The sequence below is a fragment of the Crocodylus porosus genome, unplaced genomic scaffold, assembly GCF_001723895.1.
Source record: "Crocodylus porosus isolate Cpor-Errol unplaced genomic scaffold, CroPor_comp1, whole genome shotgun sequence".
NCBI classification, from domain to species: Eukaryota; Metazoa; Chordata; order Crocodylia; family Crocodylidae; genus Crocodylus; species Crocodylus porosus.
In genome coordinates this window covers 17,733,119-17,758,280 of record NW_017728943.1, presented here as the reverse complement: position 1 = coordinate 17,758,280, position 25,162 = coordinate 17,733,119, and the positions used below count along the sequence as shown (strand labels likewise).

Sequence of the window (25,162 nt, the reverse complement as noted above, 5' to 3'; positions counted from 1 at the left end):
TAGTGAGTTTATAGACAGTCACCAGGTCCCCCCTCAGCCTTCTCTTGTGAAGGCTGAACAGGTTCAGGTCCCGCAGTCTCTCAGTGTGGGGTCTGCCTGCAGTCCCCAGATCATGCGTGTGGCCCTCCGCTGGACCCTTTCAGTGTTGTCCACATGCCTCCTGAAATGGGGAGCACAGAACTGGACACAGTACTCCAGCTATACAAAGTTCTTGCTAGTTGGAAAATAGGGGATTTTTTTTAAAAATTGTAAATTCTGTGTGGGGTTTGTTTGTTTTTTTGTTACATTTCCTTCAGCATGGTTGGGCAACTACAGTAGATGACTTTGATTTTGCCTTCAGGTTACTATACACTGTGGTGTGTTTTGATTCACAGTCCTTGCAAAGGAAGGTTTTCAATTAAAATGGACACATGCACAGTTTCTTGGAATTGTTTAACTTCATGAAAACATTTTGCAATATAAAGCTTTATAATTCCTGCACACATCCTTGATTTTTTTTCTAAACAAAACTTAAATCTAATTAAATCTACGGTTTAAGCTAACAGTCTCCTTAAACACCCAGTTAAAACAAAGAAGTAAGATGTCAACATGAGACTGTAGCAGACAAGTTAAGAATGCCACTGGAACATCAAGTCCAGCCTTTCTGCCAGGACAAGATTCACCCCCTCCCACCCACAACCCCTTCTCCTCCCAACTTCGTATCATGTAACAAAACCAATTCTGTGCGTGATCTGAGCTTGCAAGCTGCAGTTTGTCCTCATTCTATTGGTTTTTTCAGTGCTTCACCTGGAAGGTCTGCAGGGCAGGGAGGGTCACCAAGGGTCACTGCCATTTGTGCTAATACATTTTCAGTGTAGTCCAAATTCTCAGCTGGAGACTCTTTCTCCTGTCTCTTTAGGTCCTTGCATATAAGGCTTAACACTTAGATTGCTGACATTTCCACACTGGGTGTTTGGAGACCCTAGTTTAAGCAAAACTAATATGAATAGAAATGGGGGGGTTTTTTTGGTTTACAGAGATGTTTAAAAAAATTCTGTGTGTGAGTGGGAGAGAAGGAGACGGAGAACATGCTCCACTCTGCTGAGAATCCACAGCCTGGCATTGTTCTTCCCTGTAACCTGGCTTGCAGAGGTGCTTAATCCCTGCAGCTCCCCTTGACTTCAGTGAGACCTAGATGCTGAGCACTGCTGAGATCAGGCCCCCTGCTAGTGGAGGGTGAAACAGCCCAGCCTATTTTCACTGTCCAACCTGAAGGAAGTGTCAAAAGTTAATAAAACCAGATAACGAAACAGAAAACAGGTTGGAAAAATGCTTTTTTGTGTTAACTGCAGCTGCTACAGGCAATAAAGGAGTTTCTAGGAGCAGCAGAATATTTTTTTTTTTTTTTTTCCGTCTTGACAGCATCCCCACCCTTTCCCGCTCCAGCATGGATGGGCAGTTACACCCCCCCACCCCCCCTTAAGCAGCTCAGCTCCTACACAGTCATTATCCTTGTTTTTAATATCCTCTTCCACACATTTACCCGCCCCTGCTTGCTCAAATGTAACATCCTTCAGGGACTTCTCGCAGTCCCACAGACTTGGTAATAGAAATAAAGCCAGGGAGAAGTTAATCAGTCAGTGTCAAATATTCCGAAGATGAATTATATTGTGGAGTCTTGGCATTTCCGTTTCATCACATTGCCTGCACTGCCAATGCTGTTTTCTGTACAGGGTCACTTAGGTGTCCTGCCTGTGTGCCTGCAAAATATTATCCTTGCCATTGGGGAGGAAGGGAAAGAGGAAATTGCCTCCTCCAGTTTGGGGTACCCAGACCTTGCTGAAAAACGAAGCTGTGTTTCAAAGTCCTTCTGGAAGCCTTAGCCATACGCAGTAGCTTGATGTGGTGGGGTATGTGCTTGAGGCACTGTCTGGGGGGGGGCACAAGGACAGGAAGGAGGGGGAACCTCACCCTGGGTCTGCTTGCTGCAGCCTACCTCTGCTGGCTGCCTTGCCTTGCCTTGCCAAAACTTACTGAAAGCTGGTGCAGGCGATGGGTGGTATGGAGTGCAAAGCATTGTGGGAATCTAGTTCTGTAAAGTGGCAATGAGGTTTGCTGCTGCTGACGGGAGAACTGACCCCATTCTTTGTGGCCAAATTCAGTGAATTTTTTAACCTCTGTACATGGGCTTCAGCAGCAAAAGAATTGGGTGAATGTTTTGCTTGCCAGCAGCAAACTCCACTGCTGCTCTAAAGAACTGTGATTCCCAGAATACCTAGCATTCTGCCAGCCCTCTGCTCTGTTTCTGCACCTGGAAAAGATAGCAGGGGAGGGGTTGACCAGAGTGCATTTTTTTCATGCTGTGCCTCCAGCCACATGCTGTCATATTCCACAGAAAAGGCCAACAATCAAATATTAAGGTTGTACAGGTCGGACTTCAACAGTTAGGAAATGCCCAAGACCAGGTCACAACCTTAACTCTGCTCCATTGTTGCTAAGCAGATCAATTTACTATTAAATTAGAGGACCACACCTTCTTCTTTATATTATACAGTGTAGCTTTAAATGGCATAGATTGTATTTAAGCCCCATACTAGCGAGGACAGGAATTTTCTCCATAACTGCAGGCTGGGATTTTCAGAGGAGCCTCAGGGAGTGTATGGGTGGCAGAGGTCTTTTGAGTTCATTTCTCCATTCATGCACCAATGGGGTAATCAGGCACAGCTCATGTAGGGCTGGGGGTGGGACTCAGAATCCTATCTTCCTTGCTGGGTGGTGAATTTTATTGAGTAACAGTTGGTCAGTGTCAGTGGGAATTCCCTACACTGGTAGGACAGGCAAGTTTAAGACCCCATAATAGCAATGGCTGGAGGAGGCACTCCCAGCATTTCACATGCTGTGGATGACTTCCTTGCATGGTATTCATTTACTTGATGGAAGAGGAGAAGCAAAAAGCTATATATGGAGATTTGGTATCCACAGGGTGGTGGCAATGGAGAGATATTCATTTCATAATACAAGAGATATGAAGTTGGTTTTGAACAGGCTTGATTGTGACCTGCAAGCAGATAACTATTCACATGAGTGCAAAGGGGCTGATCAGCTAAAAAAAAAACAAAACAAAACAAAAAAAACCCCAAAGCAACTTGCACAGCAGGAAATGGATGTAGCAGTCACAAAAATGACTTGGGCCCAGACTTGCAAAGTGGATGTGTACCTAATTCCTTTTCAGATGAAAGGGACCAGGTATTTGGAGCCTTTGAGAAGGTAGGCCTGAGAAGCCTAGATCCTATAGGAAGTCAAGAGGACATAGGCTTCTAAGGCACTTAAGCACTTTTTGCAAATGGTACCCTGATTTTTTCCAGTGGTAGCTTGCACATAGCAAGCACAAATGGTACAGGTTATGTTTTTGCAGACACGTGGTATAGCCAGCACTTCAATCAGAGCAAACCAGTATTAATATTAAAAGTGAGAGGATAATAGCAAGTGAAGGCACCATGGGAGATCAGTGCATGGTCTGACTGTCTGCATTGTAATGATGACATGGGGCCAGATTCTATTAAGTGTCTAAGTGGATTTAGATACCTATGTGTGATTCTAGTCTACATTGCTCACATCCCTAACAAATAGTTCATGCAAAAGGTGATCGAGTTCCTTTTCCTTCTTTCTGTGACTCAGTCCTGAGAGTAAAATGATGTGCATTACAAAAGTGAGTGCATTAATATTTTTTCAAGGACTTGAGGAGGGTGGACTAGGATCCCAAATAGGTGCCTGATAGGTGGAATAGACGCTCTGCATAGTGTAGACAAAGAAGAAGCCATAGCTTTTTAAAGTGCAGCACCAAGAAAGGAAATTCATAATGGCTACAGAGCTAGGTATCTTTCAGAATCAATTAAGATAGGGTGAAATTAGAGAGAGGATAAACAGCAGCATGGAATGAACCTCAGTGGAAGCTGAAGACTTGACAAACGTATCCCAGCATTTAGAAGCTTTTGCTACCTGTATCTGAGTTATCTGGGCCTCTTAGCTTTCCAGAATTAGACTGGACAATCTCACTTAACAGCAGGGGAGAAAAGCAGTCCAAATGTTTCCAAACTTTTTGTTAAATTTTTTTCAAATTTTAAATTTAGATAAAAGCCAAATTCACCCTGAAGAGCAAACCAGAGCTCCTGGCCAGTGATTCCTATATTCTGATTTCATCAGGTTATGAACTCTTCAGACAACTGGACAGTCAGGGACATTCCAGCTACCCAGCACCGCCTGATCTTGACTAAACTGGATCCTGGGAGCTTGTATGAAGTGGAGATGGCAGCTTATAACTGTGCCGGGGAGGGGCAGACAGCCATGGTGACATTCAGGACAGGTAAAAGTCAAACCTTTTGCTAGGTATTGGGTGGAACTTCCTGTATAGACTGAGACACTATCTCCTGCCACCTGAGATGGCACACCATTTTAGAGTCAGCTTTTTCTGCCTTGCATTCTGCCATTGCATTTTAGATCACACTTGATATGTTTCTCTTCAGCATGTAGAGCCCCCCAGGTCCCTGCTGTGGAAAGACATCTGCCCCCAGATATACTGGGGAAAATGAGTAAGGTGAGAGGCAGACTAAAACATAGATCTGAGTAGCCTTGGGACTCCATGCCTACTTTTACCTGCGACTGGCTATGTGAGTCTGGGCAAGCCCTTTCTGTTTTCTGTTGTTAGGCCTCTGTGAAATGCAGCTACATAGTAATAATTGCCATCTTCACAGGTCCAGCTGATGGAGAAAGTATACATTTTTTTCAGAAAGAAATAATGTATAGTTTTAATTGAGGGGAAAGAAATAATGTATAGTTTTAATTGAGGGGAAAAAACAAGTAATTGTTGGAGATTTGAAAAATGTCAATCAGCTTTACTGCTAGAAGTACTGTGAAATCATTGGTCTACCTAAAGTGGTAATCACACGATAAACTATAACATACCACATATTCAATCAATGAAATGACAAACCAGTTGCAAAGATGTTCCACATTTAATTCAAACATGTAGCATGTTAGTTTGAAAGCATCTATATAAATTTTCTAGAATGCAGGGAGCTAGAGACCTCAAAGGCCAGGCTTCCAGGGCACTGGCAAGTTTAAAGGGGGGTATGAGAAGGTCAAGGCTTGGGAGGAGTTCCTCGCACACTGGCATATTTTAGAAGGTGCACAAAGAGTGGCTGAGAATTTCCCATTGTCCCACAGAGTGTTGAGAAAGACACCCCTAGCTGTAACACTTTCCTTTGCAGCTGTGGCACTGACACTGCTTCTTTCTTGTCTAGGCCGACGACCAAAACCCGAGATTGTCGCCAGTAAAGAGCAGCAGGTCCAGAGAGATGACCCAGGCACTAGCACGCAGAGCAGCAACCAAGCAGATAACAGCCGGCTGTCTCGTAAGGCCCTGCCTGAGTGGGGTGGGGAGTCATGGTGGGGATTGTCCGTTCTGTTCCAGGAATCTGAGGCCAGCCAGTATCGGGATGAGAGTGAGTCATAGGGCAAGGCTCAACATTGCTAAGCTTAAGTTTGTGGGTCCTAGTGCATAACGAGGCTTGCTGGGGCCATTGAGTGCCAGTTGTAGAGGCGGTTTTGTGCAGGAAGGGGCACAGGCTATTCACTGCTTTAGGACATCTTCAGTCTTAGCCCCAGCACAACCAAGCTGGTCCTGTTCATTGCATCTCATATCCTGTTTGACATGCATGCCAGTGAACAATACTATTGCACTTCCTGTGAAGAACTCTCTTGACTTTGTAGCTCCCTTTTGTTTCCATCCTTTCCCTTCCCCTTCCTTCACTCCTTTTCTCTTTCCACTTCCTTCGTATATGGGTCCATCATTTCCTCCCATTCTTAGTGGTTTTTCCCTCAGAGTTATGTCTACACAATTTATAATGTTTAGAACTCCTTCTAAACTCCTTCTCATTCTCCTTTGCATTCTTTCAGTCTCTTCTTTCCTACATCAGCCTCTTCCATCTGTTTTTCATCATCACCCACACAGCCCCATAACCACTGCCTCCACATCAGTCAAGTCTTCTCTACATAGACATCCCTTGAAAACCAGTGATTTTTTTTAGATAAAGAAACGGTCTGAAGATAGTGAGTGAGGGGGCTATGTGGGTGATAAGTAAGAAAAAATGGGAGAGACTGGTACAGCCTCTACTCTGATACACTCATGTATGCATGGACACACATGTGCACATGCACACGTGTGTGCACACCCTTCTTTTTCACCCCAAACCCTTTGGCTTAGACGCATGATACATTTACACCAGTATAAAAAGAAGTAGATATATACCTTGCAACCCTAAAGCAATGTAAATTTCCTAAAGTTTATCTAGAAGTACCCTGAGAGAAAAGCAGGGGTAAAGCTGAAGCAGCATATGTTACATTGGTGTGTGTGTGTTTGCTGCTTACGCTGGGGTAGTTGCTGCTTAAAGGCAACAGGTTATCTCCCACCTAAGTTTACTTTAGACAAGGAAAGGGTAGTGTTGCTCCTTCAGGCACAGAGAGAGAGAGAGACAGGTTATTCTGATGTGCTACCTTGCTCCTCACAGCTCCAGAGGCACCAGACCGTCCCACTATATCCATGGCATCAGAGACTTCTGTCTACGTGACCTGGATCCCCCGTGGGAATGGAGGTTTCCCCATCCAATCATTCCGAGTGGAGTACAAGAAACTGAAGAAGCCTGGAGACTGGGTGCTGGCCACCAATGACATCCCTCCCTCTCGCCTCTCAGTGGAGATCACAGGCCTGGAGAAAGGTAGGACATGTTCTCATCCCCCACCCAAAGGTGTGTAATGAGCTCCTTCAGTGCCCAGGGCAGAAGGAGCAAGGGAGTATACCAGAGAGGAACGTGTTACCTGCCACTGCTGTCTGCCAAGTGAAGGCTGTTGCTGCTGCTAACTGTGACTGTAGAAAGACCGGTGGCTCAGACAGCGGCAGCCCCTTGGCTGAATTCCCTTGGAACCATCCCCAGTGCCCCATTTGTTCCCCCTTGCCTCCCCACATATGTTACTAGGAGTAGAGCTGCAGCTGCTGTTGTAAAGATGCCCTGGGGGTCTGGAGAGCACCATTCTGCTCTGTCCCCTCTCTCTCCCACAGATACACTGCTGGGTGTGACACTGCCCTGCCCAGCTCCTATGGTTGGGTAGGGGCAGTGCAGGGATGTGTGCGACATCACAAAGATTCCCAGATTCTCCAATGCCCCCTCAATAGTCAGCAGCCGGAGCTGGTGCCCTGCTCACCCTGCCCTAGTTATTAAACTGCCCCCAGCGCCTGCTGGGGACGATGGGGAATGACCATGAAGAATTGCGACTTTTATGGTGGGTTGCCATCTGTTATGGTGTGCATGGTGCCGCTGTATTTAAGCACCTTCATCAAGCAAAAGAAAGCCCAGCAGCCAGCCTGGTGAGATCTGCCAGATAGGCAGGGCTGTGGGCTTCCTTGAGAGGGTGCACAACTTCCTTTTATGATTTCCTGTTGAGATGGTGAAATTTCACGGCACTGATCTGAGGGTCATCCAGCCAGGCCCCCTAGGAGAAAAGAAGTGGCCTGAGTTTGGGACACAGCAGAAATCAGCCAACTCCTTTGTTTTTGGTGTAAAAGAGAAGCAGTACCCTCTCTGCATTATGTCTTAGTGCTCAGGTTTCTGGAAGAGACATAAGCTTTTCCTAATTTGGCTGTTGTGATGGCTACTGAAATTGGAGAGCCCCAGTCTTCTCTCATTGCTGTGGTTTTCCATCTCTCCCACCAGGCACCTCCTATAAGTTCCGTGTTCGGGCTCTGAACATACTGGGGGAGAGTGAACCCAGTGCTGCCTCTAGGCCCTATGTGGTGTCAGGCTTCAGTAACCGCGTATATGAACGCCCCGTTGCCGGACCTTACATCACCTTCACTGATGCCATCAATGAGACCACCATCATGCTGAAGTGGATGGTAAGAGAGTGTATCTGGGTCTACAGATGATGAGGGTTGGGTGGTTGGCAAGATAAACCCCAGGTTTCCCTTCTGGAACCTATTGCCCTCTTGGCTTGGCCTTTGATACTGGCCATTCTCTCCAGCCAGCCAGGGCCAGGCCTCATCAGTGCTTGGGTGGGGAAGCTTGATGGATCTAGGAATCTCTGCTGGAGATTGATTGAAGAAATCTGTGTACTCTGTGCCAGCTAGTGGTCTAGCTTGGTGCTTGGGGCACTGTATGGCTGGATGTGCCAACTTCCAGGCGGGGTATGAAGCTGGGGTCTTGGCCATTTATAAGAGAAGTGGATGGTTAATCTTGCTGTTCTAGCCAGATTCTTCTGTGAGTAGCTAGCATCACTTTACATTTCCATGTGGTTTCCACTGGGCATTGTCCCTCTTCACTTCCTGTCCTAATCTGTTGGGAAGCAAAGGGGGGAAGGTGTTGGTGACATATTTTATTGGACCAACCATATGTGTGTATCATTAGGAGATGTTTCTCTCAGTGATCCAGTTGGTCCAGTAAAAGATATCCCAAAGAAACCTCTTGTTTCTCAAATTTTCTGGAGTGTCAAAGGCTACCATAATATTCCAGCCCTACTAACCTGTTAGGTATTGTTGCTAAATAGTAGCCACAACCTACCCCTTGGGGGATTCTGTTTAGTGCCTTCTGGGAACCTCCAAGGCCAAGATGCAGTTGGAAGAGCCATAGTTTATTAATGTGGAAATATTAATGAGGGCCAAGGATGACAGGTCTTTGTGCTTCTGTCATCTTAGAGACAGAGACACTCATCCCAGGTAGTGTCCTCTAGCCGTGTTTCCTGGAGACATGCACTGGCAGCTGCTTGTTCTTTAAACAGAGGGGCTATAGCTCATGGATGGTGAGGGTGTGAAACACTTTTAGGAAAAACAGAGCCAATGGCCAGTGAGTGGGGTGAGGGATGGGGGGTGGCTATCTCCTATAGGTGGTTAGTGACCACCAGTTCTTCACAGGAAGCAGCTTGGCCAGAATGCTTAGACTTAGCAAGATTTGGGTATATGGTACAAGGTCCCATGTTTGACCAGATACATCCACTGTTGGAGCAGAACACATCGTTTACCTTCCTTGGAATCATTATCAGTCAGATATGGCAGGCAGTGTACTGAACACTTGGCTGGATGTACCAATGGACTGACTGATGACAAATTCAACCCTACGGCATCACAGCTGTTTTGTAGTTCTCAGGGAAGGGCACAAGACATCCTGAGGTAATAGAGGGGTCTCCAGACTCTTAAAGAAGCCAATAAAGTATTATACAACAGCAGCATGGGCAAGAAGAGGCTTCCCTGCAACTTTTTTCCAGTAGCAGGCAGTTCAGCAACACAGACATGTCTGCTAATTGTTGCTTTCTGGTTCCCTGCAGTACATCCCAGCCAGTAACAACAACACTCCAATCCACGGCTTTTACATCTACTACCGCCCCACTGACAGTGACAACGACAGTGACTACAAGAAGGACGTAGTGGAAGGTGAGACTGGCCCCAGCTGTCACTCGAGGGGTGGTTTACTTCCCGCTGAGAATGTCATCTGACAGGAGGGAGCTGCTCTGGAAGGGGTGCCAGGTTATAGCAAAGCATAGAAGCAAGGTTCATTCTTGGGGAAAGCCAAGATTTCTTAGGGCATGGTGAAGTAAGGTGCAGATGGGAAGCCACATCCAGTGCACCTTTGCCTTAGCCAGCAGCCTGAGTGTGGAGATGCACTGCTCTGTATTTGCCAGTTCCCCAGGCCAAAGAGGATGCAGCTGGTCCTTGCAATCAGAGGGAGCATTTATGCAGGAGGTTGAACTAGATGAGTGGAGGCCAGCCTTTATGACGGGCATTCCATGTGCCACTCCAGTCCCCCTCCCCACCCCATCTGCTGCTCTGCTTTCTGCCGTCTGTCTCTGATCTCAGGTCCCTCCCTAATCTGCCACATGGCACACACAGAGGCTTCCTGTGCCACTTGTGCACACATACTGTGGGTTGGCCACCCTTGGACTAGATGACCCTTATGATCCCTTCTAACCCTATTGCTTTGTAACCAAGCCACCTGCATTCCCTCTCCAGGTGATCGGTACTGGCACTCCATCAGCCACTTGCAGCCAGAGACCTCGTACGACATTAAGATGCAGTGCTTCAATGAGGGTGGTGAAAGTGAATTCAGCAATGTGATGATTTGCGAAACCAAAGGTAAGCAGTTGTGCTGGGTGGGGAGGCAGTCCCTGCCCAGAACTTAAAGCCTACGTAACAGTTGAGGGATGAATGACAGGCAGACATGGCTGGAGATGAGGCATGGCTTGCACTGATTCCATCCCCATGTTCAGCTCTAGGAGGGGCCTTCTTGATGGTCACAGCCCCAGTATGCTACAGGCTATAAGCAGCAGAGCTCTTGAAATGATGGACCGGCTCGGTCTGGTGGCTGAACGATATATTTTGGATCAACATTAATTTAAAATAGCTTGTTTTTCCTCGATGAACTAAAAAACGTATCAGGCTCTCCCCCTCCTCAGTGTTGTTTCTGGTTGCTCCAAAACATTTTGTTCAGCCCAAAGTAAATGTTGTGGGTTTGATTTATTTATCCCTTTAAAAAAAAGTCACTTTGAAAAGAAAAATCCCAATGGCTTTTTTTTGTTTGTTTGCTGTTTTAAAGATGGGAAAATAAAAATAAAGTATTTAGACATTTTTCTCTTTTCTTTTCCTTTCCAAATTTTTTGTTTGGACCTAAATTTGTGTTCAATTTATTTATTTATTTATTTATTTATTTATTCTTTTAAATGAGTTTCCAGGTCACTGAAAAAATTCTGCTCCCCTGTAGTGCACACTCATGAGGGAGGTACAACCCCTGCTCCCACAGTCTGTTCAACGCTGGTCAAAGGCAAGAAATAGCAGGCAAATGAGAGACAGACATACCTTGTTTGGCTGTGCAAAAGTGCTTGGAGAAGTAATAATAGTATGGTGCATGACCAGGGTGAGTTAGATCAGTTGGAGTGGGCCCCTTGGAGGACAGAAACTTTTAGTAGGCTTTAAATTGAAGAGAAGGTAGAGGCTGAACAGAGCAGTGGTTGAGGACACTGGAAAGCAGCCCGCACTGATGTGTATGAGAGGATCTGATAAAATTGGTAGCAGGGCCAGTGTCATCTGTACAGCAGAGGAACCAACTGGGCGGTGCAGTAAGAGAAGGAAACTAGATGACTAGGGAAGGACGGAGATGGGTAGGTGAAGACAAAACCATCTCAACTAGGGATTGTGGAGAAGATGGGGACAATGGAGGGATTCAGTGCAGTGGTCAGTCCGATGTGTGAGGATTTTAGCTGTCTCGCTGTGGATGGACTGATGGGGGCAGCATCAGTGTCAGGGAGACTAACAAGATGTTGGGGGGGAGAAACTGTCCTCTAGATAGATTGAAGTGGCTGGCTTTTCAAGGGTTCTCCTGGGAGAAACAGCAGTCTAGGTATGTAAGGTGAGAGAGAGAGCTGAGCCGTCAAAAGTGACTCCCAGAGTCTGAATGACAGGGAGGGGGAGGGCTGGTGTCAGTAGCAACACAGACTGTAGGGAGAGTTTGTTTTAGCCACATTTGCTGCGAGTTGGCAGTGAACATATCAGAGAGGAGATGTTGGGGAGGGGGCAGATTGGTGTAATGTGGCACTAGAGGAAGGAAACTGTTTAGGAATAGAAAGTTACATTTATGACCTATCTATAGAGAGAGTAGGTAGAGCCATGTGAGTGGATCACGTTACTAAGCAAAAGGGTGCAGATGAAGAGACTGGCCAGTGACAGCCCTGTGGGACATTCCCGCCCTCCCAGAGAATATTCATTACCTCTAGGCTCCTTTACATCTCTCCTACTGTTCTCACTGGATGCAAGGGTCCCCTTCACTTCCTGTCCTAAATTGTTGTGCGTGTTTGTGGGTGATGGCAAACTGCTGCCATTTTCATGACGAAGTGATTCTAATTACTGGTATATGAGGATTATAGTTATCACTGATATATAATATAACAATATGTAATATCTAGTCCACTGCCACTTGTGTAGGCTCAGACAGCTGGTGGGAGCCATACACAGAGGATATGTCTAGATTGCAGGGCAGCATAATGATACCCCAGATGGCTTTACACAAGCTAACTCATGTCATGGAAGCTACCTAGTGTCCACAGCACAGCACAGAACTCCCACCAGCTAATTTACCCTGGATCACAGTGAATTAGCCCACACAGCTGTGTGTTACAACAGCTGGACTGTATGTGGTCCTGTGCTAGCTCTGGTGTCTCTACGTTGCCCTGCAGTGTGTGCAGCACAGACAGACGTACCCTGCAAGTGGGGCTGTCCCCTCCCATGTAGCTGCCCTTTGTCACTGGGTGACATCTCTTTCTAACCCTGTGTCTTCCTCTTGCAGCTCGTAAGTCCCTTGGACTGCCTGATCGCCTGCCGCCCCCAACAGTGCCCCCACAGCAGCGCCCACCAGTCGGCAGTGGGCAAAGTGGCCTGGGGACAGGGGCCATGGTGGCCCGCTCCAGCGACCTGCCGTACCTGATCGTAGGGGTAGTGCTAGGCTCCATCGTCCTCATCATTGTGGCCTTTATCCCCTTTTGCCTTTGGAGAGCCTGGTCCAAACAGAGTAAGTGGCTTTGTTCTTAAAGGTGCAGCTGGGGGCTGGTTTATCAGACCCAGTGTAGCTGAGAGGATCCAGGGCATGTTGGAAGTTAAACCCTCACTGTGGTGGGCAGCTCCATGCTGGGTGTATGGGAGATCTTCTCCCTGTCCAGCTTGTAACACCAAGAGGCAGCCCTGGACTTGCATAGATTTCATAAATATTAGGGGCTGGAAGGGACCTCGCGAGATCATTGAGTCCAGCCCTCTGCTATAGGCAGGAAGTCTGCTGGAGTCAAATGATCTCAGCAAGATAAGCATCCACATTTTTTAATGAGTCCAGAGTAGGTGTTTGCACTACCTCTGGACCAGGAGAGTCGAGTCAAGACCGTGGACACTCGGACTGTAAAGAAGTTTCTCCTTATGTCCAGTCTAAATCAGCCTTCCAGAAGTTTGTGGCCGTTAAACTTTGTTATCCCTTGAGGGGCCCTGGTGAACAACTGTTCTCCCAGATCCTGGTGCACCCCTTATAGGCTGCCAAGTCCCTCCTGAGCCTTCTCTTCTCCAGGCTTTTGAAAACTAATAACTAAATAGACATGGAAATAGATATAAAACTAGATATAGAATAGAATTAATAGAATACAGAATAATAGAATAGTGAGAAAATAGAGAATATAACAGAATATAGACTAGGAATAGGATAGAATACTTGGAAAACAATCAGGAAATCACCACCCCTACTCCATCAAACAGGTCCCATCCCTTCCCTGCAGGGTTATTTACATCTATTGCACTGGAGGGGGTGGGCATTTTAGCAGATGTTTGAGCCTGGTGTATCCCAACGCATCGTCCCAACAGTCAGCAGCCTTCCCTCTCCCAGTCTTATGTGCTCCTTCTTTCTTCTCTTTCTTCAGAGCAGACCATAGACATGGGCTTTCCTGGAGCTGGGCTGTTGGTGTCTTCCTGCCAATATACCATGGTGCCCCTGCGAGGGGTCTCTGCTCCTCGAGCCAGTGGACAGCCCTATTCCAATGGGGTGCACCTGAATGGCAGCTATCCCTCAGCAGGGATAGGCTACCCAAGCACAAAGCCCCGGGACTACTGTCCGGATGAAGTTCAGCAGGTAAGGTCTCACTTTCACACCCAGCTTGACAAGGGACATGAGCAAAATGCTGGGTGGATGTTTTAGTCAGGCAGTCTCTGGCCCTGTGGCCTCCTGGTCAGCCCTTTCCATGGGATTTCTGTCTTCTCCGGTACTGGTGTGGATGGGGAATGGTTGACCAGACTCACTCATCTCACGCTGCAGCCAAGTGAATGGAGGCAGTGTGTGTGAGGGGAAATCCTTTTCCAGTTAACTATGGAGAAAGAGACTGTGCACCTGGGTCCTGGAAGGAAGGGAGCAGGGAAGCTGTTCCTAGGTGCAGTGAGGAGATGGAACAGCTCCTTGGCAGACTGGCTGAGGAGAGGGAGTGAGGGGCCCTCGCATCTCAGTGAGAAACGTTCCTTCCTTGCTGCTGGGGAAGGGTGTGCTGGGATTTTACAGGGGACCCCATCATTCTCCTGGGAACACAAGTCTAGGTAGCATCTTAACTGTTCTAATGCAGTCATCAAGGGCTGTTACTATGTTTAGCTGGAAATGAGTTTGCTAGTACTCATTCCACTTCCCAACAGGCACTCTGGCCTCTCCAGTACAAAGTGCAGGTAATCTCTGCTTCCCCTCTTTCTGATCCGCTATGCTGACCCCACTCCACCCTCCCCTAGCACTGGCTTTGGTTGCTCCATCCCCTTAACCCTGGCTTGCATTCTTGCTCTTCTAAGATGTTCCTCCCTCTCTCATTTCAACCACAGGATGAGACCAACACCTTGCTGCAGGAAAGGGTGATGCAAAATGGCAACCTCCAGCAAGATTATCAGAGCTCCAGGTAAGCCCTGGCTCATGGGGCTTGGACATGGGTAGTGCAGTGATAATACAAGGACTTGTGGGACTTAGGGAAAAGATCTGCTAGGTTGGCTTATGTGCCCTCAAGAGTCATTCCCTGTTTACCTGGGCTCCAAAGTTTTGTCCAACCCTGTTAAAAAGTTTTAAGTAGTGAGGTTTCCCCATCCAGTTCTCTTGGGAGACTAGTCTACGTCCTAACAGATGTTGCTGCTAGGACTGTTCCAGGTTTCATGTTCTTTTCATTTATCTCACACTTCTGAGGATGTTAGGGCAGCATAGGCCTCAGTCTGAAGATGACCTGTCTCTCTTTCTTCCTTCCCCTTTTCATGTTCCAGTTGGGGTTGGAGACTCAGGTAGGACCAGAGGATTACTGTTGACACTACTGATACAAAGCCACCCTTGAGAATCTCCCATCTGTCCAGACCTAGAGGGGAAACAGATGTCACCTTTGTGCTGTCATAAACATTTTTATGGTGGCACAAAGTGACAGCAAATAGGTGTCCCTCCCTTCTGTCACACCATGACAAAACGTAATAATAAATTGTGCTGCTGTATTGTGGTGTACATAGATTTGCTTTATGGCAGGAGAACATGGGCAACTGGAGCTTGAATGGGAATTCCTGTACCAGGCTGGGCCTCTTAAGCCCTGGGAGTGCCTGTCTGACTTTCCCCACTTCCAGAGACGTACCCCCAGCCATCTCTGGGGCATGTCTCTGCAAGTGGAAAAAGTTGAGGTTCCTTGCTTCTGGAGACTCATCCCTGGCATTGCTGGGGTGCATCTCTAGAAGCAGGGAAAGCTAGGACACTGGTGTGGTCCTAGGGCTGGCTGATTGGCAGCCCCAGCCCTGGACTATACTGGCTTGTCCCAGCTTTTCCCACTTCTAGGGACATGTCTAAGATCTCTGGGGAATGTATCTGGAAATGGGGAAAGTTGGGGTTCCCCGTTTCCAGAGACATGCCTCCAGCAATCTCCAGGGTTTCCCAGAGATTGCTGAGAGACACATCTCTGGAAGCAGGGAACACATTGCCTGTTGTCTCTCAAGATTGATGGGCCATATGCATTGCGCCCAGTGAAATGGATCAGCTCTGCCAAGTTGCATCTGGCACAGCTGATCCACTTTGCTGGGCAATGTCTATTGCTAGCTCTAGTCTCCTCCTCAACGCACCTCACTGCAGATTTCACTTCATTGTTTCCATTCTCTCTGGTCCTCTCCCTTCCTGCCATTTCTTCTTACACCCTTATGGAGCAGGCAGGTCCTGAGGACTCCAGACCCTATATTAAGCCTCAAGCCAGCGGGGAATTTTCCATCAGATTTCCAACAAAAATTCAGTTGTCACAGAATCAGTTTATTGCTGGAAAATGTCCATGTGCCCTGCATATCATATCTTCCAGGCACCTCAGCCACCAGCTTGATGGGGGACTTGGCCGTCAGGCCTCCTTGATCTCCCAAGTCCTCCTGTGTTGGCTGGTGGGAGCCTTAGAAATTCCAGGCTGCCCAGCATCGTACAACAGAGTCAGGGCAGGGCTCCCTGCCCAGTGATCAAGCAAAGGCACTCCCATTTGGTTCTCCAAAACATAATTTTTTGAGATTTTTTTTTCCTATTAAAATTCTAACCATTTTTTTTCCCCTTTAACCATTTTCTCAACTTGGGACAAAATTACAAATAAACAAAATACCACTTTTTTTCTTCTTGGAAGGCAAACTATTTTCTGGCCTGCTCTAATTAAATTATATTTCCCCATGTAAGAAGAACAAGGCAGCACTTTTAAAGTATCTGAATCAAATTCTGGGGCTGCCAGCCCTTTAGTACAGACCAGGGAGCTGCCTTCCAAGCGCTATGTGGGGTCTTTCTAGAGAGAGGCCGGGTCATAGAATAAGCGGGTGTGTATCTGAGTGTCCTTTTACCTCAGTCCCCATCGCACATGCACGTACCACTTTTCCCCCATTTGCGGGCATTCAGTGTTGTGACACCAGGCTGATACTGTATTTGAGCTCATGGAAGGCAGCACCAGGTGCAGGTCCCCCTTCAGAGGGAAACTTCCTGCTGAACCTTCAATTGGGTGAAAGAGAACATACCCCAATTCTCCTGAAGGACAAAGTATTTGGAGATAATGCCTTAACTGGAAGCCCTTTCCTGTCTTCCCTCCAGGTTGCCCAATTCCAGACATGAAGAACATTCTTTCTTCTACAGCCTCCCGGGTGATTCCACTCATCAGCTGCTCCAGCCACACGATGACTGCCATCACCTGCAGGAACAACTTGTTGGCCTCCATCGTCCAGTGATGGGAAGCAAGGTGGGAGGCCCTGGCCTGGAAGCCAGGAGGGACCCCATGTTCCACACAGGTCAGTGAGCAAGAGAGCTTGGTGCATGCTGCTGCTTTTCTTGTTTAGGTTCACCTTGAAGGGAAAGTGTTGTTCTAGGTAGGCTGGTAGAGGGCAGTGGAGATGATGCATAGTCTTTTATAAAGCTGAGTTCTGATATGCTGGCACTACATCTTCATGCCACACCAGCCAGCCATGTGAAGAAGCCAGCTTAGCAGGTGGAACCATGAGACTGATCCAGGTGAGGCCTGACACAGAGGAAACTGGCCTGCTTGGGAGCAGGAACCCAGCCTGGGTAGGTGACACCAGAGCTGTGCAGTCAGCTGCTGCAGTGCCTTAGCCTGCCAGCACTCCCATAATCCAGCCAGCCAGTCAGATGAGTGCAGGACACCTGAAAGGTTAAATCAGTACATTCCCCAGAAGGCTAGTCTGCCAAAACCATTCTCTTGTTAGGAAAAGCAGGCCTTGTGGTGTGAGGTGCCTCTGTGGGCCTGCTACCACAGAACAAGGGTGGGGAGGACCGAGCACTGTATTGGTTCCTCTTCAGCTAAAGCAAAGGTGGTTTGGATGCAGTGGAGCTCATAGCTAGTGAGTGTCCCTTGCCATCCCCCAGCACCTTTCTGTGCTGGTCAAAGCTTTGCTTTCTTTGTCACTGGTTCTTGTTCCTCTTCTTTTCTAGGTGCCCCATGCTGCCTGGGCCTGGTGCCAGTTGAAGAAGTAGAGAGGATAGGTTGCTGCCAGGCCAGAGGAGACCTACCTGTCCAGAACCCAGCGATCACTTGCCTGACCCAGGACCCAAGAAGGCATCTATGCAGCAGCCCTCCCGCACATATGCCCATAGAGACTCCTCCTCCCACCAGTTAGGGACTGAGCTGCCTGTGCTAAAGACTTATTCTAAAGAGAGAGAATATGGGTATTTATTTTTGTATAACATCCCTATTTATATATTTATGCACTTGTAAATAGATGTATATGTGCCTTTTATAATGCTATGGAGATGGAAAGCATCCTGTTCCAGGTAGCAGGAGGGAATGAGAAACTGGGGCATCAGCGTGGGGTGAGGTGGGGCTGTTCATCAGAATACAGACTAAAAAAAGCAGCCTTCGCTCAGCACCGGCATGTTGGATGTTGCAGGATGTCAGTCCGAGCACAGTGGCAGCTTAGTGTCATCTTTGCAGCACAGACTGTGGAAAAGGTCCCATCTCTTCCTACAACAGGAAGAGCTCTCGTGGGGATGCACCCAATAGAACAGATTGGAATTATGCACTGTACTTATTGCCATTCACAGCCCTTCACGTACACGCCGCCTGTGGTAGCGCATCTGTAAAGACAAACGCATGCTTTAACATCTACAATAAAGGCTTTAGTCTTTGCTGTGGTTTGATATTTGCTGAACCCTTTCTAGTGAGGCAGGCAACAAGACTCCATTGGACTTGCTGCTTTTTTTGAGTCCCTGGGTGATTCCTCGTAGTCCGTGATTCAGCAGAAGTGATCTGGCCTAATCCCTGTTCCAGCTGAGGTCAGGCATTGGAGAAGTAAGATTGGGACCTTGAGCTGACTGAGGCAGAGACTTCCCATCTTTAAATCCTTGGCTACAGCCACATAAGAACACCCACCCCACCCCCCGTTTTCTGTCTTTTTCCATAGTCCAGAGGCTGTTAGAGTCTGGGCCTGTAGATGAAGGCATTTTCTTCAGTGGGATATGAGAGTGTACCTTCCAGGAGAAGGCTGCTAGGATGCAAACAGGCAGCCCTAGAAACCTCTGCTTGGTGTGACTACCACAGCCTTTGGGATCTCTACTGTTCATTTCCTCTTCTTGACTACCGGGCTTTGCATTCATTAGGTGGGAATCTTCCCTGGTGCATGAAGGTTCCCAAAGTCTTTCCTCTCCCAGTGGCTACCATCCAGTTTTTTGTCCTTTTTCCCTGGCTTTCCCTCCAAAGTGAGTGTGGGTCCACAAGGTTGATGTTGGTTCAACTTAAGCTTAACTCACAAATAACAGCAACCTGGAAAAATTTACAAGAGGGGAAGAAAGAACTCATGGGGCATGCACTCAGTTTACCTGGTTTAAAAAAGCCCTTGGTCTTGGATGGGCTATACCTACCTCATAGCGAAACCTCACCACTGAGGGATCCGTGCACAGGAAGACGGAAGTAGTTCAGAGAACCACAATCCTGATTTACAGAAGGCAGAATAAAATGGCAGCCAGGTCACAAGCTGCAGCTCTGTCTTCATACAGATTCCAGATCCCTGTGGTACTGAAAAGAAGCAGGCTTGCCCTGGACTCCTCTAAACAAGTTACTGCTCTTGTCTTTCATGTTTCTTCCCTCTCACTCCCCTCTACAGAATGAGCGGGGCTGACCCATAAGGCTGAAAGGTTTCTCTCTGACCATGCCCCCAAACTGCCAGCCCTTTCTGATGGGCCTTTCTAATGTCACCAACTCAGAAGAACTGTTAACTAACTTTTAGGTATCAAAGCACCAAATTACAGCTCGGCAGAACAATTTTAAGAGGGTGATTCTCACCCATCAGAAATTAGTCCAGTAGTCATCCAGTCAACCACATCTTCACTAACATTGCTCACTAACTGTGCCTGCATACACATGTGCCCCTTTTAATTTTCTACTTAGAACTACAATATTTGAAAACAAGAAACATGAATGTAACTGATTGTATTTTACCACATTCTTTTCCTACTTACTACTTAACAATACCTCACTTCTGTAGATCATCCAACTAACTGTGCTTCTGTCTGTACAGCTGATGCAGTCAGCAAAGTCCTTCTTGTGTCTCTGTCAACACACCTGCTATATAAAGTCCTTTTAGCCCTTCTTGTCCAGATTTGAATATACAGGGTTAACATCTGCTCTCCGAGCTGCAGGTTAGCAGACTGAGGCTCAATAAAATCCAAGGGCTGCAAGCTGAAGTCAGGAAAGAATCTCAGAAAAACAAGTAAGATGCACATTTTTTTAAGTGAGGATGATTAAGCATCAAAATGGCTTCCCATGGGACATGGCAAAGCCTCCAGCTCTTGAAAACAGGATGGGATATATTTCCAAATATCACACTTTGGTGCAACTGCAAGCTGTGGAGTTGGATGCAGGGTAAGTCTACAGCCTTCATTCAAGCAGGAGGCCAGATTAAGTTTCCCTTGATTCACATTTCAGCAGTTTTATCCCCCTGGGTCCCATCCTTTCTAGCCTTAAAAATCACCCCATACAAAACCATCACAAAAGAGTGCAGAGTCCAGCCTGCTGCCAGATGTTTATTATCCACATTGTGATGCCAGCTTCAACACTGATTTCCCATGTGTAAAACTCAGGTCACCTCTCCCCATTCTTCCTCCATGTCCTTCTGCAAGACTGTGCAGGTAGAAACTGTTCCATGACGCTGAGTGAGAGGCGATAGAAAGCAAATTATGCATTAATGGGACACGCCAATTTGTGAGAATGCCAGCCAGCAAGGAAAAAGGAAGTAACTAGGGTAAGAAAAAGAGACTCAGCTCTTCTCTAGTGTAAGATAGTTGGGAGCCATGCACAGTTAGACACAGTACCAGCATGTGGTCATGGCTGGTAATACAACATATTTCTTGGGTTGCCAACAGTGGGCCTCCCTGCCTATGTCTGTTGAGTCTTGCAAGAGCAGGCCTGATTGTCATGAAGACCATAGTGATAAAAGCCATGGAAATACAGGAAGAGCCACTGTTGCAAGGATTCATATATTGTATGTGTAGGGACTGCACCTAATTTACCTTATGGCAGCCTTAGTGCAGCTTGCCTCACTGTAGCCTTGGAGAGCACAGGATCCCATGCTTCATGTTCTTGCTGGCTTGACTGGAGGAAGAACATTGCATGCTGGGACCTGAAAGACTCAGGACCTTCTGTATTTAAACTGCCCTATCGAAGACTGGTAATGAGGCAGCCCAGATGGAGACTGAATCCTGGAGTTCTGCTTTGACCAACTGTGTTGCGATGGGATGGGTGCTGACTGCACACAGACTTACACTAGCATCCAGGTTGGCAGGGACACGTAGAATGAATAAGGCTAGCACCAGAGGGAGACTTAATTCAGCATGTCAGTGCTGGGGGGTGGTAGAGGTGGTGGGAAGATGCGCCCGTCTTTTCTCCTTAAGAGAGTGATTTCCTCCTTCAGGACTTCTGCCTCTTGGGCCTGGAGCTGGACCAACATGATCAACCTCTCTCTGTCCTGGAGATCAGCTTTCTGGGGCCCCTGAAATTCTGCTCCCTGTTGGAAGAGGAAAAGGTGAGAGCTCCCTTTAAGTGCATGGGGAGACTGGACCCATTTCAGGTGGGAGAGTGAAGCTGTTCATTTGCTAACCCAAGCAACAGGCCAAGTTTATGCCTTCTCCACTGTCATCCTAACACAGAGGGAAGCCACTCAGCTAGTGAATGTTAATGTAGTCTCAGGCCTCTGATCAGGGTAGGAAAGACCAAAGGAATCACATGCCTCACTTTTTCAGATTGCTCTGATTTACTGGAAGAGGAACCTCATCCCTTTTAAGTAGATATAGGATGGTTTCATCATGATGAGTGAACAAGGGAAATTTGGACATGGCTGCTCTAGCAAGAACATGGGTGAGACCCATCTTACAGTCATAAGAAGTGCAGCTGCCAGTCAACTTTACCAGTCCGTATTACTGACCAAGCCCGTGGATGCCCACAGCAGAGCTGCGAGAGACCCGGTGGGAGTAAACCGATGCCCCCTCTTAGTGCACAGCCCCCAGCCAGCAGCAGGCAGGGCTGCACGAAAGCTTACCAGATTGCTCTGTAGTGCATCCAGCTTGGTTTCAAGTCCCTGTCTTTCAAGGCAGAACCTGTTCATTTGCTGCAGCTTGCTGGTGTTTTCTTTCATCTTCATCATCAGACACTGCCGCTGCTCCAAGATTTTTTCCTGGGGGGCAGAGGGAAGGTGGAGGAAATTGGTGGGGAAGAGAAGAGGAGGATCAAAAGGTTTGAAAGGGGGAAGAAGGCAAGAAAGCAGGGGGCTCTCATGCCTTGGAGGGTTCAGTAGGCTACACTTGAATCAGTTACAGCAGGGCTCAAGGAAAATAGTGAAGCTTTTCTGTCTTTAGATCCACGTAAATGAATTGGAACCTAGGTCCAAGAGTCAGGACCTGCAGCTCAGGCGTGTGTAAAGGGCATGCTCAGGCCTGCACCAGCTGGTGCCAAGGGAGCCGGATAGAAAAATGGAGCAATGTGTTTATGCCAGGATTTCACTCTCATCACTCAGATCCACAGGGGGCTCTCAGGTCACCAGTAGGAGCTGGTAACTACAAGCTCAACACGGGGGTTGCAAGGATGTTTTTTGAATGTGGGAATTAGCATCATATGGCACCATGTCACAAGGGGCTCCTAGTTCATAATAAACCTGCTTCTGCTCCCAAAGTCAATAGCAAAAGCCCCTAGGCCAGCTCCAGATCCAGGCTACACCGATGCAGAAAATAAGTAAAGCAGCCCAATGGAGCTGAGCCCAGAGACTCACCTAAAGATAGTTTTGCAATGGGTGTCAGTGAGAACAGGTGACAAAGGGGCAGTAAGCATCAGGTACATGCATGCAGGCTTTGATGCTTTACTTTGGGAGAAATCCTAAACTCTGGACAAAGGACTTAAAAATAAAAATAAAAGCCAGGCAAAAATTGTGCATGTTTATCTGGGAGGTTTTCCACATTTCATGTCTCCAATCAATCCTAAACTGGTTGCACGTGTTTTTTATGTCTTTCACACTTCTAAAATGACAAGCAAGGCCCAGACTTTCAGGGGATACTAGAACCTTGCTTTTTCACAAGACAGTAAGTGGATCCTGGACAAGATAAACTCTGACATCTAAAGCCAAGGGGTTAATAACAGAGACTGGGAGGGGGTTTCTTAGTCCAGGGGGTGGTTGCTATGGAATTAGCAGGAGCATCTTCCAAACAACTGTGCGTTTTTAAAACTATCATTGTCTTGGGGTAGCACTTAGGAGCACAAAAAAGGAAGCACTATACCCCAAAGAACTTGCAATCAAAACTGTAAGTGGGATTTTCAAAGGAAACTTAGGTGCTGGACTCCTAACTGAAAGCTGATGGGACCAATGTCCTATACCTACCCAAGTCTGAAAGGAAGGGACCCCACCCACAGAAAACATGGCAGTGTGGCAAGAGCCTCTACTACAATGTACCATGTAGTTTGAGGATTGGGAGGAAAGGTTGAAAATCCTGGCATCACAGACTCCAATGCAGCTGTCTGGTCTCCAGGTTTCCTAACTGTAACTTGCTGGGGGAGTGCTCCATCCCTTTCTCTGTCTTGCTCCTTACCTCCCACATTTTGAGTTCCTGGGCTTGCAACTGCTCTTTCTCCATAATTTTCACCTTCAGCTCTTCCAGGTTGGTGTTAATGGAGAGCGTCTGCAGTGCTTCCAGGTTAACCACTCGGCCAAACTTCGTCATCATCAGCTGATTACAGTTTTCTTGCAGCCCTAACAGGAAAGTCCACACATTAAGATGGACATGTCTGCTGGGCCCTCTGAACATTCATTTGTAAGCTCATAGGGTCCTTTTATCAGAGGATCTCAAGCACTTATTGCATTGTTCTAATTATAAATCAATCTTTCTTTTTCTTCCAAAAGAACCATAAAAGTACCACTCAACCCATATACGGTGGGGTGAATAATTGCCCCCCACTTTTTCCACCCAGTCTTGATTACTGCACTTGCAATAATTTGTGCACTCAGTAAAAATATCAAGTCAGAATTTTTTTCAGTGCCATTTTGACGTCAGTATTTTTAATGCATTTTTATCGCAAACTCACTGGGTCTATATCAGTACTTAATGGGTTATATATACAGATAAGCTGTTTTTCATAAATTTGAACTATGGGGTCAACTTATAATCAGAACAGCGTGGCATAAGCATTAATTCATGCAAGTCTCTCTACGCCTTCATCTGGTAGGGTGGTGATATGAGAGGTGTGTGGACATATGCAGCAATTGAACCATTCCAAAACATCACTGATTGGGAACCGGTTCACAATTGTGTGAGGTGCTGTGACTGACACCAGGGGATGGTACTGAGCATCCAGACCAGCGTGCCTGGCCGTGGAAGAGTTGGGGGGTGGGGGCAGTGCGTGCACCCACACTTGGGGAGTTCCAGGGGGTGGATGACCTGTGGCTAGGAGCATTTTCATGTTTGTGTTTTCCCTTGTTTCCTAAATATAAGTTCAGTAAACTTCAGAAACCTCCAAATGACCAAAGTCTGCTGTGTGCTTGCCCGTCTTGGGGAAGGGACAGGATAGAGAGCAAGGCGTTCTTGGACCTATGCTTGGTTCCTGGGGCATGACGAGGGGCTACAATTGAGTAGGGAGTGAGGACACAGCTGGTTGTTAGCATTTGTTGAAGGAGCAGTGCAAGGGAGCTCACTGATAAAAAGTGCGAAGAAAAGGAAAACAAAGGGGGCAGTAAAGTCCTGGCTGTATACCAGAGCACTGAGTTGCAATAGTGTTGGAGAGGTGTGGGAGGGATAAGGAGCAATGCAGTGTGGGATGCTTAGAGGACCAACCAAACCCATGTTACAGTATACTTGGTGGCCGCACAGAGTGCGCCAGTTCAAAACAGTACCATATTTTTCTCACATACAACACACTCACAAATCTAATAGGTACCTTGTTTTTGAAAAGCACATTTTTTCAGTTATGGCTGCATTGAGTAGGGACACCCACATTTGCAGCTGACTCATCCTCTCTTTCCTGCAAAACTAAAGTTGAATCCCTAGCTGCTGCCGAAGACTAGTTTCCATGGGCATGTCCAGATGAGCACAGATGTGCAGTATGTGGTGCTGCAGACCTATCTGTGGTACCACACACTGCACATGCAGGCATTCCCCATGCTGCTAGTCCGGAGAACCCAGGGTCAAAAACCCCCATGCCAAAACAAAAACATGCTCCAGCTGCAGCTGCTGGCCAGGCTTTCTGCTGTGGCTGCAGCCCTGGGAGGCTCCCAAGACCCCAGGTAAGGCTGCTGGAGCCAGCTCAGTTACCCCACCCAGGGTAACCTGCCTTGCAAGGTGTGTCACAGCTACTGATCCCCAGGGAAACAAATGGCCACTCTCGTCTGGATGTGCCCCATAGGAGCATCCACATTTTAAAAGAGTTAAAGAATCTGTGGTAGATAGCTAAAGAGGCTTTGAAACAAAGACACCTGAAGCAGCTAGTAGACAGCAAAGCTGCCCTAAGAAAGGTAGATTTGGTAAGTGGAACATCAGGACCAATAAAATGGAGATACAATTGTTAACAAAGGATGGAGGACGGGATTCACCTCCAAGGAGGATTACTCCGTGCTGGTCCGGTCCTGCAGGGA

At 47.3% G+C, this 25,162-nt stretch overlaps 2 protein-coding genes and 1 long non-coding RNA gene across 6 annotated transcripts in view; 1 reads left to right on the top strand and 2 right to left on the bottom strand.

Moving 5' to 3' along the window:
- Positions 1-18,191, top strand: part of BOC (BOC cell adhesion associated, oncogene regulated) — an 82,834-nt gene extending 64,643 nt beyond the window's left edge. For all 3 annotated transcript variants that reach the window (XM_019548808.1, XM_019548809.1, XM_019548807.1), the window contains 11 exons: positions 4,183-4,342; positions 5,280-5,390; positions 6,546-6,752; positions 7,746-7,927; positions 9,349-9,454; positions 10,031-10,153; positions 12,357-12,578; positions 13,465-13,673; positions 14,399-14,472; positions 16,641-16,834; positions 17,493-18,191. In XM_019548808.1, coding sequence (XP_019404353.1) covers positions 4,183-4,342; positions 5,280-5,390; positions 6,546-6,752; positions 7,746-7,927; positions 9,349-9,454; positions 10,031-10,153; positions 12,357-12,578; positions 13,465-13,673; positions 14,399-14,472; positions 16,641-16,834; positions 17,493-17,677 — 1,773 coding nt within the window. In that variant the 3' untranslated portion in view covers positions 17,678-18,191. The remainder of the gene's footprint in view (positions 1-4,182; positions 4,343-5,279; positions 5,391-6,545; positions 6,753-7,745; positions 7,928-9,348; positions 9,455-10,030; positions 10,154-12,356; positions 12,579-13,464; positions 13,674-14,398; positions 14,473-16,640; positions 16,835-17,492) is intronic.
- Positions 2,736-8,839, bottom strand: LOC109319329. Its single transcript, XR_002103482.1, has 3 exons — positions 8,775-8,839; positions 4,023-4,030; positions 2,736-2,747 (listed from the first exon to the last, which is right to left on the bottom strand). It is a non-coding gene; the product is annotated as an uncharacterized LOC109319329 (long non-coding RNA).
- A 1,860-nt stretch (positions 18,192-20,051) lies between the features above and the next one.
- CFAP44 (cilia and flagella associated protein 44) overlaps positions 20,052-25,162 on the bottom strand; it is a 60,556-nt gene continuing 55,445 nt past the window's right edge. For both annotated transcript variants that reach the window (XM_019548805.1, XM_019548806.1), the window contains exons 33-35: positions 23,127-23,287; positions 21,590-21,724; positions 20,052-21,058 (exon numbers count right to left, since the gene is read on the bottom strand). In XM_019548805.1, coding sequence (XP_019404350.1) covers positions 20,876-21,058; positions 21,590-21,724; positions 23,127-23,287 — 479 coding nt within the window. In that variant the 3' untranslated portion in view covers positions 20,052-20,875. The remainder of the gene's footprint in view (positions 21,059-21,589; positions 21,725-23,126; positions 23,288-25,162) is intronic.